Below are 15,988 nucleotides of genomic sequence, written 5' to 3' on the forward strand. Positions count from 1 at the left end.
AGTCCACGTACAGGGGTATGAGGTAGCGTGGCTATATAGATGGGGTGCCAGTACTGAGTCCACGTACAGGGGTATGAGGTAGCGTGGCTATATAGATGGGGTGCCAGTACTGAGTCCACGTGCAGGGGTATGAGGTAGCGTGGCTATATAGATGGGGTGCCAGTACTGAGTCCACGTGCAGGGGTATGAGGTAGCGTGGCTATATAGATGGGGTGCCAGTACTGAGTCCACGTGCAGGGGTATGAGGTAGCGTGGCTATATAGATGGGGTGCCAGTACTGAGTCCACGTACAGGGGTATGAGATAGCGTGGCTATATAGATGGGGTGCCAGTACTGAGTCCACGTACAGGGGTATGAGATAGCGTGGCTATATAGATGGGGTGCCAGTACTGAGTCCACGTACAGGGGTATGAGATAGCGTGGCTATATAGATGGGGTGCCAGTACTGAGTCCACGTACAGGGGTATGAGGTAGCGTGGCTATATAGATGGGGTGCCAGTACTGAGTCCACGTACAGGGGTATGAGGTAGCGTGGCTATATAGATGGGGTGCCAGTACTGAGTCCACGTACAGGGGTATGAGGTAGCGTGGCTATATAGATGGGGTGCCAGTACTGAGTCCACGTACAGGGGTATGAGATAGCGTGGCTATATAGATGGGGTGCCAGTACTGAGTCCACGTACAGGGGTATGAGGTAGCGTGGCTATATAGATGGGGTGCCAGTACTGAGTCCACGTACAGGGGTATGAGGTAGCGTGGCTATATAGATGGGGTGCCAGTACTGAGTCCACGTACAGGGGTATGAGGTAGCGTGGCTATATAGATGGGGTGCCAGTACTGAGTCCACGTACAGGGGTATGAGGTAGCGTGGCTATATAGATGGGGTGCCAGTACTGAGTCCACGTACAGGGGTATGAGATAGCGTGGCTATATAGATGGGGTGCCAGTACTGAGTCCACGTACAGGGGTATGAGATAGCGTGGCTATATAGATGGGGTGCCAGTACTGAGTCCACGTACAGGGGTATGAGATAGCGTGGCTATATAGATGGGGTGCCAGTACTGAGTCCACGTACAGGGGTATGAGATAGCGTGGCTATATAGATGGGGTGCCAGTACTGAGTCCACGTACAGGGGTATGAGGTAGCGTGGCTATATAGATGGGGTGCCAGTACTGAGTCCACGTACAGGGGTATGAGGTAGCGTGGCTATATAGATGGGGTGCCAGTACTGAGTCCACGTACAGGGGTATGAGGTAGCGTGGCTATATAGATGGGGTGCCAGTACTGAGTCCACGTACAGGGGTATGAGATAGCGTGGCTATATAGATGGGGTGCCAGTACTGAGTCCACGTACAGGGGTATGAGATAGCGTGGCTATATAGATGGGGTGCCAGTACTGAGTCCACGTACAGGGGTATGAGATAGCGTGGCTATATAGATGGGGTGCCAGTACTGAGTCCACGTACAGGGGTATGAGATAGCGTGGCTATATAGATGGGGTGCCAGTACTGAGTCCACGTACAGGGGTATGAGGTAGCGTGGCTATATAGATGGGGTGCCAGTACTGAGTCCACGTACAGGGGTATGAGGTAAGTGCGGTAGATAGGTACATATAGGTAGGGGTAAAGTGACTAGGCAACAGGATAGATAGACAGTAGCAGCAGCGTACTGTATGTGATGAGTGTGGAAGTGTGTGTGGCGAATGTGTGCCTGTGTTATGTGTGAGTGTGTGTGTCAGTGTGAGTTTGTGGGTAGAGTCCAGTGTGTGTGCATAGAGCCAGAGTTAGTGCAACAAGGGTCAATGCACATAGTCTGGGTAGCTATTTGGTGAACTATTTAGCAGTCTTGTGGCTTGGGGTAGAAGCTGTTCAGGTCCCAGACTTAGCGCTCCGGTACCGTTTGCCATGCGGTAGCAGAGAGAACAGTGGGTGGCTGGAGTCTTTGTCAATTGTTAGGTCTTCCTCTGACACCGCCTCGTATAGAGGTCCTGGATGGCAGGGAGATTGACCCCAGTGATGTACTGGGCCATACGCACTACCCTCTGTAACGCATCCGACCGCAAGCAGTTGCCATGCCAAGCGGTGATGCAGCCAGTCAAGATGCTCTCAATGGTGCAGCTGTAGAACTTTTTGAGTATCTGAGGGCCCATGCCAAATCTTTTCAGCCTCCGGAGGGGAAGAGGTGTGAGGGGGAAGAGGCTCTGTATAGTGTGTTTTACTGTAGCTCAAACAGTGTTTGTGTGTTGCAGAATATGTCCAATCAACTGAACTTCTTTGCCATATATTTCACCTTTCTCGCTCAACATGAAATAGAACATTTCAAACACTTTTCAGAGAAAATCAAATTTTTATTTAATCTGCTCTGTGGAAAATACTCCCATCCTTTTAAGCAGTGTGTAAACTAATACTCCTCCCTCCTCTATCCTGTAGCTGTGCCTGAAAGGTTTGACATGGAAGTTAGACCTTAGTGCAAACAAAGCTCTGGTAGACCTGCTATTAGACCTGTCAGTCACGCTAGCTGCTCCCTATCAGGACCACATGGAAACATAAACTACACTTAAGTGTTTTGGTTCCAACTGACATGCGACTGACATGCTGTTGAATATAAATATTTCCTGTGAGCTGAATGTTTAGCAATTCAAGGCATGCATTTCCTATAATACTGAAACATCAGTCTTGTAAAGCCAGCTGAGACACCTAGACATGTTCAATGTTTTTAAGTATAGTTCCACATTGTCAACATGATCTTTAGCCTATTTCTTAAATATCCCTGGTTTATACCTCTGGACATGTCAACAGTGTGATATTATTATACTATGATATTAACAGTATAATCATCTTCATAAAGACATGGTGTAATTATAAATCCAATGTAAAAATGCACAATAATGTTGATGTTAACATCTAACCTGTGATTTAACCACAGGTTACAGTGAGGATTTTAGGAAGAGTCTTAACTCTGAGTGGTACCCAGGCTGATAAGGCCTGAGCCATGAGAGTGCTGCATGGAGAGAAAGAGTTATGGAGGAGGAAGCACAGGGAGACATGTAATCACATCACAGCCATGATTACGACTGGCTAATGAGCACGTGACCTAGCCTGCTCCTCGCAGCAGGTGGGGTCTGTCAGTGTGTAGAAGGTCATTGTGTGGAGTGTGTGTATGTCTGTGTGTGTGTGTGTGTGTGTGTGTGTGTGTGTGTGTGTGTGGGGGGGGGGTGATTCTCAGTGTGTGGAGGGTGTGTCTGTGTGCGTGTGGGGGGGTGTCTCTGTGTGACCCTGATAATGGAAGATATCGTGTTTTTATAACCCCTGACCTATCCTGTCAATCCTAGAGGTCAATGGAATTCTGTGCAAGGGTTTAGTTTTGATCTCAATGGAGTTTAGCTGTACTGTCTTTGAAAATGATGCATGATTTGGAAGGGCATTGGGATGACCATTTCAGCTCCATTTCCTCCCTTGTGATAAACCTTGTTATAAAAGCTTTGTGTATGAAGTGGTTAGCCTATTTGCAGAGTAGCACTGGCCATTTCATGCAGCTCTGTTCATCCCGGGTGCTGCACCAACACGCCGATGTCAGATAAGAGGTAGATGGAGTGGGGTCCTAGTCAGACTCAGGTGGCATGCATACCATCCACCGCTTCCTAGTATATTACTCGCTAACGTTCAGGCCCTGTTCAATGTTGTTCTGACCAATTGGAATCTATGCTTCAAGAATGTTTTGATCACGCGGACTGGGAAATGTTCCCGGGTCGCCTCTGAAAATAGTATTGATGTGTACACTGACTCAGTGACTGGGCTCATCAGAAAGCGCATAGGGGATGTTGTTCCCAATGTGACGATTACAACTTATCCAAACCAGAAACTGTGGATAGATGGCAGAATTCACGCAAAACTGAAAGTGCAAACCACTGCATTTAACCATTGCAAGGTGACTGGCAGTGGTGTAAAAAGTACCCAATTGTAATACTTGAGTAAAAGTTTAGATACCTTAATAGAAAATGACTCAAGTAAAAGTGAAAGTCACCCAGTAAAATAGTACTTGAGTAAAAGTCTAAAAGTATTTGGTTTTAAATATATCAAAAGTAAATGTAATTGCAATAATATAGTAAAAGTATAAATCATTTCAAATGACCTCTATTAGGCCTCCAAACGGCACAATTTTCTTGTTTTATTTACGGATAGTCAAGGGCACACTACAACACTCAAACATAATTTACAAATGAAGCATTTGTGTTTAGTGAGTCCGCCAGATCAGAGGCAGTAGGGATGACCAGGGATGTTCTCTTGATAAAAGTGTGTGAATTGGACCATTTTCCTGTCCTACCATGCATGACCTCCATAAAGGCAATCAAAGAGGCAAAACGACAGTACAGGGACAAATTGGAGTCACAATTTAACAACTCAGACACAAGATGCATGTGGCAGGGACTCAAGACAGGCACGGATTATAAAGGGAAAGCCAGCCACAATGTGGACACGGTGCCTCGCACCCGGACGAGCTAAACACTTCCTTCGCTCACTTTGAGGAGCCAAACACAGAGCCGCCAAAGCGGGCCCCCGACACTCATGAGGACTGTGTGCTCTTGTTCTTCATGGCCGACGTGAGCAAGTCATTTAAGCGTGTTGTCCACCATTGTTCCTGTACCCAAGAAAATGAAGGTAACTAAACTCAATTACTATCGCCCCGTAGCACTCACTCATCATGAAGAGCTTTGAGAGGCTAGTTAACATATCACCTCCACCTTACCCGACACCCTAGACCACTACAATTCGCAAATCGTCCCAACAGATAAACGGACGACGCAATCGCAATTGCACTGCACATTGCCCTATCCCACCTGGACAAGAGAAATACCTATGTAAGAATGCTGTTCATCAACTACAGCTCAGCCTTCAACACCATAGTGCCCTCTAAGCTCAGGGCCCTGGGTCTGAACCCCTCCCTGTGCAACTGGGTCCTGGACTTCCTGACGGGCTGACCCCAAGTTGTGAAGGTAGGCAACAATAACTCTGCCACGCTGATCCTCAACACGGGGTCCCCACTGGGGTGCGTGCTCAGCCCCCTCCAGTACTCAATCATCAAGTTTGCTGACAACACAACAGTGGTAGGCCTGAATACCAACGATGATGAGACAGCCAACAGGAAGGAGTTTAGAGCCCTAGCAGAGTGGTGCCAGGAAAATAATCTCTCCTTCAATGTAAACAAAACGAAGGAGCTTACTGTGGACTACAGGAGAGAGCAGAGAGAGCACACCCCCATCTACATCGACAGGGCCGCAGTGGAGAGGGTCAAAAGCTTCAAGTTCCTAGGCTTGCACATCACTGACAACCTGAAATGGTCCCTTCACACAGACAGTGTGGTGAAGACGGCGCTATAGCGCCTCTGGAGGCTGAAGAAATTAAACTTGGCTCCTAAGACCCTCACAAACTTCTACAGATGCACCATTGCAAGCATCCTGTTGCATCGGAATCACCTCCTGGTATGGTAATTGCACCGTCCGCAACCCCAGGGCTCTCCAGAGGGTGGTGCGCTCAGCCCAACGCATCACTGGTGGCACACTGCCTGCCCTCCAGGACATCTACAGGACCCGGTGTCACAGGAAGGCCAAGAAGATCATCAAGGACCTCAGCCACCCGAGCCACGGCCTGTTCACCCCGCTACCATCTAGAATGGGGAAATAGTACAGGTGCATCAAAGCTGGTACAGAGAGTACAGGTGCATCAAAGCTGGGACCGAGAGACTGAGGACAGAGAAGGAGTATTTATGTCTGTAATAAAGCCCTTTTGTGGGGAAAAAAATATTCTGATTGGCTGGGCCTGGCTCCCCAGTGGGTCGGCCTGGCTCCCAAGTGGGTGGGCCTATGCCCTCCCAGGCCCACCCATGGCTGTGCACATGCCCAGTCATTTGAAATCCATAGATTAGGGCTTAATGAATTTATTTAAATGTATTTAATTTCCTTATATGAACTGTAACTCAGCAAAATCTTTAAAATTGTTGCGTTTATATTTTTGTTCAGTATACATAGAGACATAACACTGGTCACTTGAATAATGTTTACATACTGTTTCACCCACTTCATATGTATATAATGTAATAAAACAGTTTACTCTTCATTAGTAAGCACGTCTACAAACATTTTGGGTGTGCGTCAGCTCATGTGTTTTACTGAAGTGGGTCTGCAACCAGTTCCCTGAGTACTACACTATGTGGCATGGCAAAACAAACAGGGCCACTGTGCTGCCTGAACTGTTTGTTCACTAAGTAGGAATGCAGTGAATTCCATGACAAGTAGTTCAGAAGTAATGTGGCTGAAACAAACGGTCCAAAGAATGCAGGTTCCTAATTAACAGGGGAGGGTAGGGTACTACTGCATGGGCCTGGTGTAGTTCAACACACGACATGCTGTTACTGGAACATAGCCCAGGCCACGACCAAACAGAGTAGAGACCTGTGTTGTTGTGTGTGTGTGTGTTCTGTGTTTTCGTGCGTGTTGCTTTGAGTGCGTTTTTGTGTTTGTTTGTTTGTATGCAGAAATGTCTCTGCTCAACCACAGCTTCCTGCGAACTTTTGAAAAATGTCAACCCATAAATCTCTCTAAACAACCAGATTTATTTCCTTTACTTTGCTGCATGACACGCAGTAATACTAACAGGGTTGGTATAACACTATGCGCCAGCTGGTAAAGGCTGTAGTTGTCCTTCAGGAGGCATTTGCCATATGCTGCTGACACCAGTCTGTTTACTCACGGTATTACCATGCACACTGTAAACATTAGGATGCCTATTGAGCAAGTGTGATGCTGCCGCTGCTGACTGCCTCTCAGGCTGGTACAGTCCATTACAGTCCAGAGCAGGCTGCCTCTCAGGCTGGTACAGTCCAGTCTACGGCAGCCGGAGAGGGATGGCTCAGCTCTGCTCTGGGAGGACCTTAGCACTTCATATCTGTCCAGTGGCCCCTCAGACAAATGGGCCTGTCTTCTTAGTGGCCACGCTTGAGTAAAGAGCCCAGAGAGGGCTGTGGTGCTGGACACCATGATGAGATAGAGGAACACGCAACACAGGACATTCATCTCTGACAGGCCGCTCGCTGATATTTCTGCTCTATTGAGTCGAGGTTAACAGATGTTTTTCCATAGATACACAATGAATCACTACAGTTGTGTGTATATATAGAGCTACATTTATGGAATGCATATTCTAATGTGATTATAGATTGTATGAGGATGTGTTCACAATGTTGTTATTGAGAATGGGTTGGAAGAGAGCAGAGAGTACAGTCAGCTGTTGTCTATTACCTCAAATCTTGGCAATTTGCATCATTGCCAGTGTTTACATAAAGAATTACAGTAGGGTGAACAATCGTTCACAGTACGTTGATATTTCCCCTCCCCCAAAAACATCACAATAACGTAACTTTGCGAGAGAGATTGAAACAGTCTCAAAGCAAAAATGTCCTCATGTAAACAGCCTACTCAACTCCAACATGCTCTGATTTTACACGGAATTCAGGTGTAAGGAAGCATGAAATATTTCATTAGAGGTAAAGGGTGATTCATCTCATAATTCAGTTAGGACCGCAGCAGTCATCTGGATTGAATGACATATGTGACTTTTACTTATTTCTGCTAGACTGATTGGACAGTCAGTGCACCAATAAATTGGCCTACATCATTGCCCTGGTTGTGTTGTCATTCTTTTTAATTTTTTTAATTTTTAATTTTACCCCCTTTTCTCCCCAATTTTTCGTGTTATCCAATCGCTAGTAATTACTATCTTGTCTCATCGCTACAACTTCCGTACGGGCTCGGGAGAGACGAAGGTCGAAAGCCATGCGTCCTCCGAAGCCTCTGGGAGGCTCTGACTTACACTTGGAGATCTGCACTATACAGTAGCACAGTGAGAAACACTACACTCACATACAGCATTCACACTCACACAGTCTGACCCAGAAGTCCCCATAATGATTAACGACCAGGTCAGTCTGACCCAGAAGTCCCCATAATGATTAACGACCAGGTCAGTCTGGGTCAGAAGTCCTTGGAGTGATTAATGACCAGGTCAGTCTGACCCAGAAGTCCCCATAATGATTAACGACCAGGTCAGTCTGGGTCAGAAGTCCTTGGAGTGATTAATGACCAGGTCAGTCTGACCCAGAAGTCCCCATAATGATTAACGACCAGGTCAGTCTGGGTCAGAAGTCCTTGGAGTGATTAATGACCAGGTCAGTCTGACCCAGAAGTCCCCATAATGATTAACGACCAGGTCAGTCTGGGTCAGAAGTCCTCATAATGATTAACGACCGGGTCAGAAGTCCTCATAATGATTAACGACCAGGTCAGAAGTCCTTGGAGTGATTAATGACCAGGTCAGTCTGGGTCAGAAGTCCTCATAATGATTAACGACCAGGTCAGAAGTCCTTGGAGTGATTAATGACCAGGTCAGTCTGGATCAGAAGTCCTCATAGTGATTAAAGACCAGGTCAGTCTGGATCAGAAGTCCTCATAGTGATTAAAGACCAGGTCAGTCTGGGTCAGAAGTCCTCATAGTGACTAAAGACCAGGTCAGTCTGGGTCAGAAGTCCTCGTAGTGATTAAAGACCAGGTCAGTCTGGATCAGAAGTTTCTGCCTGTGCATGTTCTGTACCTGGACAACCCTAAGTGGAAACGTATGGAATCCTGTCTGCTCCACTGCTCTTAAAGCTAATGTTGAATGAAGCAGAGACCTGTTCATAGAATTACTCTCTCTTACTGTCCGATGGGCACATCTGCTACGCAACTGCCATCCAAAGTGTGTAAAAAGTAAACAATTGATGTGGACGGTTTAGAGCAAATCACATCATTGTGTTATTTTTCATTTCTTCCACCACCATCGCTGCCCCCCTGTCCATCTCTTCTTTTATCCAACGATACAGGGATGCTTTAATGCCCTAGTTAAAGCGATGAATGACCCCATGTAATTGAAATCAATAAAGCCTGGCGAGCTGGTAGGGGAGAGTGCTGAGACTTACACATTGTGTGAAATAATATGAGCCCCTGCCTTGGCCAGTCTTCAGCACTACCGCACATTCTACACTTTGCTGTGAAAGTCATTGGAAGTCTAGAAACTTAGTGTATTCCTGTAGAATGCCCAACAAGCAGCCAGTGACCAATTCATCAGTGCACAAAATAGTGGAGTGATCAAGCAGAAATATGATTAATGACGGAATACTAATTGTATTTTCTCCTTCGCTGTTGTTTTCACTCCTTCCCTCCCTGTTCTCTCTCTCTCTGATGCTCTCAGCCATAACCAGAAGAGCACGTCGTTCCGACACCCTGTGACTGGACAGATATCTCCAGAAAACACTGAATATATGCTCCACGACAAGTGAGTGCACCTCTACTCTTTTTACTCAAGGAAGGTTATGATGTGGGCTTCAGTGTAACGTCTGGTTGGTCCAAGGTCATACTGGGAGGAGATGAGAGTAGAGTGTAATTTAACTCAGATTAGAGTGTGAGATTGTCTGCTGCTTGTCCCAGGGATGAGATGAGGAGGAACAGAAACTGACTGCCTGAGGAATGCTGGAAATGGAATTCATAACTGCTTGCACTCCCAGTCCAATTGTTTGTGTGTATTTTTAAGGTATCGTTCTAATTGAATTGATGGTAATGAGCCAACTATGGTTCACATTATGTCTTTGACTGTGGCCATGGCAAGCCTGAAGCCATTCATCTGTCTGAAACGTCACAGTTGTTATGCTAATGATGGATATTATTACCACAGAGTTTTTCATCAGAGAGCAATATATAGAGTATTTTCTGCAGGTTATAGCTGCAGTCATGAAGTTGATTGTGCGAGTGGTACGGCCATGGTGGAGCCCCAGGTGGTGTGATGAGGTTGAATAGCATGGGACCTAGTGTTAGCGACACATGCACAGAGTTGGTTTGACCTAGACGTACTGGGACTTATCTTTAAGTTGTAGCGTTGTAGAGCTTGCTGTAAGTGCCTCTAAAACATGGGAGATGACATGGCATGACTGATAGAAGAATTTGTATGTTTAAGATAATGACTAAAGTTTTCCACCCTGAAACTGTATAACTGTGTGAAATGTGTTAGAATCATAAGAATATAATCTGATGATGTGTGTAGCTTGGTTAGAATTATAACTAGGGCATTGGATTATTTTGTAGCTATGCAAGCAGGGAGCAACTGGGAGACGAGGTAACTATGTATGGGGGTAGTGGGAAAATACTGCCTGCCTAAGCAGGGAGTAGCCTATGATAAGAAACTTGTGTGTGTGTGTATAAAAATAGTTGCTCTGCACTAGGGGGGCAGAGTGCTCTCTGAATAAAGAATTGATCTATTGCAGGCTGAGACTGTCTTTCTTTGAACTGGAGATTTACAACCTTCAGGAATTAGACCGAGATATAAAATAGTTCAGTTAAAACATTGGGATGGAAATTCTCGTGACAATGACATTCCTGACATACAGAGGAAGGCTCTTAATTTGATCACTCTTTTTTTGCTGAGAATTGTCCTGTTTTGTTGCTGTGAAATGCAGATGAGCTTCGCGATTTACATAAATTCACTGAAAACCCACACTAACACAAGGTTATATTAACAGTATTGCACTTTTCATGTAACTTTTGGCCAGCTAATAGCCTAACTACCGATCAAGAAACATTATGGACTAAACATTCAAATCCTGTTGCTGCGGGATGATTTTGTTGTGACAGTATAGGCCAAATTAATATCCTACATCTGTACCATGACTCATGTTAACTTTTCATGATAAATGGCCCTGATGTTACTAAACTTTCATTATGATGTATTAGAACAAAAACAGGACCACAGTTGAGTCATTTATCTTTCTGTCATGAATGTGTATGACAGGTGTCAACAACATAATTAAGGTGGTGTTATGTAGGCTTTAGGATGCATGGCTCGGTGTGTTAGTGTAGCAGAGAGGGTCGAGAGTGGTATCTGATCTCGACTGTCACAGTGCTTGAAAGGTAATTTGTAGGAGTGACATGAAGCTCATTGGGATTCCTCTCTTCTCCACCCCAACCCTCCTTTATCCCTCACATGGTACTGTTGAGCCAGGGATTTGTACACCATCAGGGGGTTTAAAAGTTAAAGTGCCCTGCCTTGCATATTCCCTGTACTGTAGGGGCCAAAGTAACGGAATTATTCTATTACTATCTAATACCAGATCAATGCTCAGTAGACCAGCCATGCTTAGAATAGTATTATACTCATTCTCTACCCCCACAAGAATATGTGATGAGTCAAATGTATTTAAATAGCATGATTAATGTCCTCTGTCCGTTGTCATAGTTTACTGTTGATACATTTCACACTATCATCAGTCCTTAAAATGCTGTCATCATCATAACCCTCCACTCCTAGTCAACCATACTGTAGACAGAGATCATAGATTTGAAAATGCTTGGAGCATTATGGGAATATCACAGAGGCCCATCAAGTAGGAGACAGGCAGCCCAATGCTCTTGGCACAGTCTGATTGATACCCCTCATTAGAGACTGTGTGTGGGGCCTGAGTTACAGCCGGGGCTACTTTCACTGTACACACACACACACACACACACACACACACACACACACACACACACACACACACACACACACACACACACACACACACACACACACACACACACACACACACACACACACACACACACACACACACAGAGACAGAAAAACACTGGGAGAGGTTATTATCCCACAGAGTTCACTGCCACCCAAGTGGCACACCCATGACCTCTCACCCCATGCCACCTGTTCAGTGGTACATCCCTGCCCCCACTGTATGCTGATGGACTCTACCACACTACCAAAGCCAGTGAGTAGGGGGTGTATGCTAGGCTATAGAGTTTCTATCTCACAGCCAGTCTGTTAGGAGAAATATCACCCTCTTGGCATTCCTCTTTTAAAGTGTATTGAATGCCTGTGGTGTGCAGGGGTAGAAGAAGCTAAAGTAGCAGGACTTATGAAGCCCCTTGACTCTCTGCTGGCTGATATTTATACTACGGCCAACTTGTTTTACTTCTCTCTATCCCTTCCTCCCAGTCATACTTTAGTTGTGGAAATAGAGCATCGTAACAGCTGGGGTACTGATGCACCCTGGGAGAAGCGTGTGTGTTGTGCAGTGATGATGCCTTCGCTCTGGCCTGCATATTGTAGAATAGAAGGAGGTGAAGCTGGTTGAGAGAATGCCAAAAGTGTGCAAAGCTGTCATCAAGGCAAAGTGTGGCTACTTTGAAGAATCTCAAATATAAAATATATTTTCATTTGTTTAATACTTTTTTGTTTACTACATGATTCCATATGTGTTATTTCATAGTTTTGACGTCTTCACTATTATTCTACAATTTAGAAAATAGTAAAAATAAAGAAAAGCCCTGGAATGAGTAGGTGTGTCCAAATTTTGACTGGTACTGTATATTAAGGCTGACCCCATTTAGTCGACTAGTCGATTGTTTGGTCGATAGGCTGTTAGCCGCTCAAGATTTTTTTTAGTTGAGCTGTGGAAAATATATACAAATAATTTATGGCACACGAGACACCTGTCTGATTCACGCCTATCTGAGTGGACAAATCCATTGCGGAGGCTGTGGGGATGGCACACCAATATCACCAGTAGTACATTTACCTTCCCATCATTTCTATTCTACAATGTTTGTTTGGTTATGCCAATTTCTGTTAATGCATTCAATATACAGTATTATTATTACAGTCTTACTGTTGTCATTGTAGGAGTGGACATGTTGTTTGCGGAGCGCCCAACCTTTTTCTTTCATTCCATTTACGAGTTGTCAATTTATTCATTGTCTTTTGTTCGAAGCGCTCCTGTCAATCTTGAGTAAGGACATGCACCTGATTACGCATAGAAGTATGCATAGGCTACCTGACCTGCACACAAATGTAGACCTATAAATGTGCCCGTTTGGCGATCTAATGCTATTTCTGATTGCCTTAACTCACCATCACTGTGGAGCTTCTGAAAGTATTTTTTTATTCGCCTCAAACAGCAAGGAAACAAAGTCTGTTTTTACATCCATTGAGAATGACAATAGTTCCTCAACGTAGCCTATTTGAAAAATCTTTCCAGCTCTCTCCTTTTCGATAACAACCCAGCATGAAAGGGGGAAAAATGTCATGCTCTGATGAAATAAAATAGGTCTACCTGATTACTTCTTATCCCTTGTGCAAATAACCTATAGCTGTGTCTGTCTGACCAGAGCTCACTGGCGCAGGAAACTCTTAAAGGCCCCAGAATATTTTAGACATTGTTGCAAGCACCAGCTTGGGACTGGACCTAGTTGATAGTTGATACAATGTTTAAAGTTCCTTGCAGACAGCCCATGCATAGCCAATGTGATTTATAGGAAAATTATTTTGATCAGAATATTTTCTACCTGGGGCTGCAATGTTTTTATTTGTTGGCTTTTTGTAGGCTATTTTTACATATTGTCAATGTCAATCGAAGTTACTTTTAGATTTGTATCATTTTCAGAGAATTTTGATAAATATTTCACATTTACATTTTAGTAGACACTCTTATCCAGAGCATACATTTTCATACTTTTTTTTTTATACTGGTCCCCCGTGGGAATTGAACCCACAACCCTTGCATTGCAATCGCCATGCTTTACCAACTGAGCGACACAGGACCATATGATATTGATTTTGAGATACAGTATGAAAACTTTATTCTAAATGAAATGAAACTGTTCCACGAAAATGTGCATATGAAAATCCGCAGGTCAGTAGAAATGGTACGGATAACTTGGCACTCCAAATGGAAAAGGTTGCCGACCGGTGGTGTAGCCTATTACCGGCAACTTCAGGAGCGTTTGGTCGAGAACATGTTTTTTTCCTTCTGGTTAAGCTATATTGATCTCTGGCCTCCCTCTTTAGAAATGTATGTATCTTCATTTTTAATCGCAGTGCTTAAAGCATCAGATAAGCTCAGTAGCCTACATATAGTTAATTTTATTCAAACATAGCGTGTGTCTATATATGGAAAAATACACATTTTAAAGTTTCCACCAATTGATTGGTTAAAAGAACAGACGACTTTCGGTCGACCAAGATTTTTTTCCATTGGGTACAGCCCTAAAATATGTGTGTATATATACAGTGGGGAGAACAAGTATTTGATACACTGCCGATTTTGCAGGTTTTCCTACTTACAAAGCATGTAGAGGTCTGTAATTTTTTATCATAGGTACACTTCAACTGTGAGAGACGGAATCTAAAACAAAAATCCAGAAAATCACATTGTATGATTTTTAAGTAATTCCTTTGCATTTTATTGCATGACATAAGTATTTGATACATCAGAAAAGCAGAACTTAATATTTGGTACAGAAACCTTTGTTTGCAATTACAGAGATCATACATTTCCTGTAGTTCTTGACCAGGTTTGCACACACTGCAGCAGGGATTTTGGCCCACTCCTCCATACAGACCTTCTCCAGATCCTTCAGGTTTCGGGGCTGTCGCTGGGCAATACGGAATTTCAGCTCCCTCCAAAGATTTTCTATTGGGTTCAGGTCTGGAGACTGGCTAGACCACTCCAGGACCTTGAGATGCTTCTTACGCTCCTTAGTTGCCCTGGCTGTGTGTTTCGGGTCATTGTCATGCTGGAAGACCCAGCCACGACTCATCTTCAATGCTCTTACTGAGGGAAGGAGGTTGTTGGCCAAGATCTCGCGATACATGGCCCCATCCATCCTCCCCTCAATACGGTGCAGTCGTCCTGTCCCCTTTGCAGAAAAGCAGCCCCAAAGAATGATGTTTCCACCTCCATGCTTCACGGTTGGGATGGGTTCTTGGGGTTGTACTCATCCTTCTTCTTCCTCCAAACACAGCGAGTGGAGTTTAGACCAAAAAGTTATATTTTTGTCTCATCAGACCACATGACCTTCTCCCATTCCTCCTCTGGATCATCCAGATGGTCATTGGCAAACTTCAGACGGGCCTGGACATGCGCTGGCTTGAGCAGGGGGACCTTGCGTGCGCTGCAGGATTTTAATCCATGACGGCGTAGTGTGTTACTAATGGTTTTCTTTGAGACTGTGGTCCCAGCTCTCTTCAGGTCATTGACCAGGTCCTGCCGTGTAGTTCTGGGCTGATCCCTCACCTTCCTCATGATCATTGATGCCCCACGAGGTGAGATCTTGCATGGAGCCCCAGACCGAGGGTGATTGACCGTCATCTTGAACTTCTTCCATTTTCGAATAATTGCGCCAACAGTTGTTGCCTTCTCACCAAGCTGCTTGCCTATTGTCCTGTAGCCAATCCCAGCCTTGTGCAGGTCTACACTTTAGCCCTGATGTCCTTACACAGCTCTCTGGTCTTGGCCATTGTGGAGAGGTTGGAGTCTGTTTGATTGAGTGTGTGGACAGGTGTCTTTTATACAGGTAACGAGTTCAAACAGGTGCAGTTAATACAGGTAATGAGTGGAGAACAGGAGGGCTTCTTAAAGAAAAACGAATAGGTCTGTGAGAGTCGGATTTCTTACTGGTTGGTAGGTGATCAAATACTTATGTCATGCAATAAAATGCAAATTAATTACTTAAAAATCATACAATGTGATTTTCAGGATTTTGGTTTTAGATTCCGTCTCTCACAGTTGAAGTGTACCTATGATAAAAATTACAGACCTCTACATGCTTTGTTAGTAGGAAAACCTGCAAAATCGGCAGTGTATCAAATACTTGTTCTCCCCACTGTATATATATATATTATATATGTATATATAATGTCTTCACTATTATTCTACAATGTATAAAATAGTAAAAATAAAGAAAAACCCTTAAATGAGTAGGTGTTCTAAAACTTTTGACCGGTAGTGTACAGTCGTGGCCAAAAGTTTTGAGAATGACACAAATATACATTTTCACAAAGTCTGCTGCCTCCGTTTGTATGATGGCAATTTGCATATACTCCAGAATGTTATAAAGAGTAATCAGATGAATTG

General features: G+C 44.4%; 1 protein-coding gene across 15 annotated transcripts in view; it reads left to right on the plus strand.

Moving 5' to 3' along the window:
• Positions 1-15,988, plus strand: part of plekha7b (pleckstrin homology domain containing, family A member 7b) — a 173,839-nt gene that overhangs the window by 71,320 nt on the left and 86,531 nt on the right. For 14 of the 15 annotated variants that reach the window (XM_071380877.1, XM_071380884.1, XM_071380879.1 and 11 more), the window contains one exon: positions 9,280-9,363. The exons of the other annotated variant lie outside the window; for it this stretch is intronic. In XM_071380877.1, the coding sequence (XP_071236978.1) occupies positions 9,280-9,363 (84 nt within the window). The remainder of the gene's footprint in view (positions 1-9,279; positions 9,364-15,988) is intronic. 15 annotated transcript variants of the gene reach the window in all.

The sequence above is a fragment of the Salvelinus alpinus genome, chromosome 33, assembly GCF_045679555.1.
Source record: "Salvelinus alpinus chromosome 33, SLU_Salpinus.1, whole genome shotgun sequence".
In the NCBI taxonomy this organism is placed as follows: domain Eukaryota; kingdom Metazoa; phylum Chordata; class Actinopteri; order Salmoniformes; family Salmonidae; genus Salvelinus; species Salvelinus alpinus.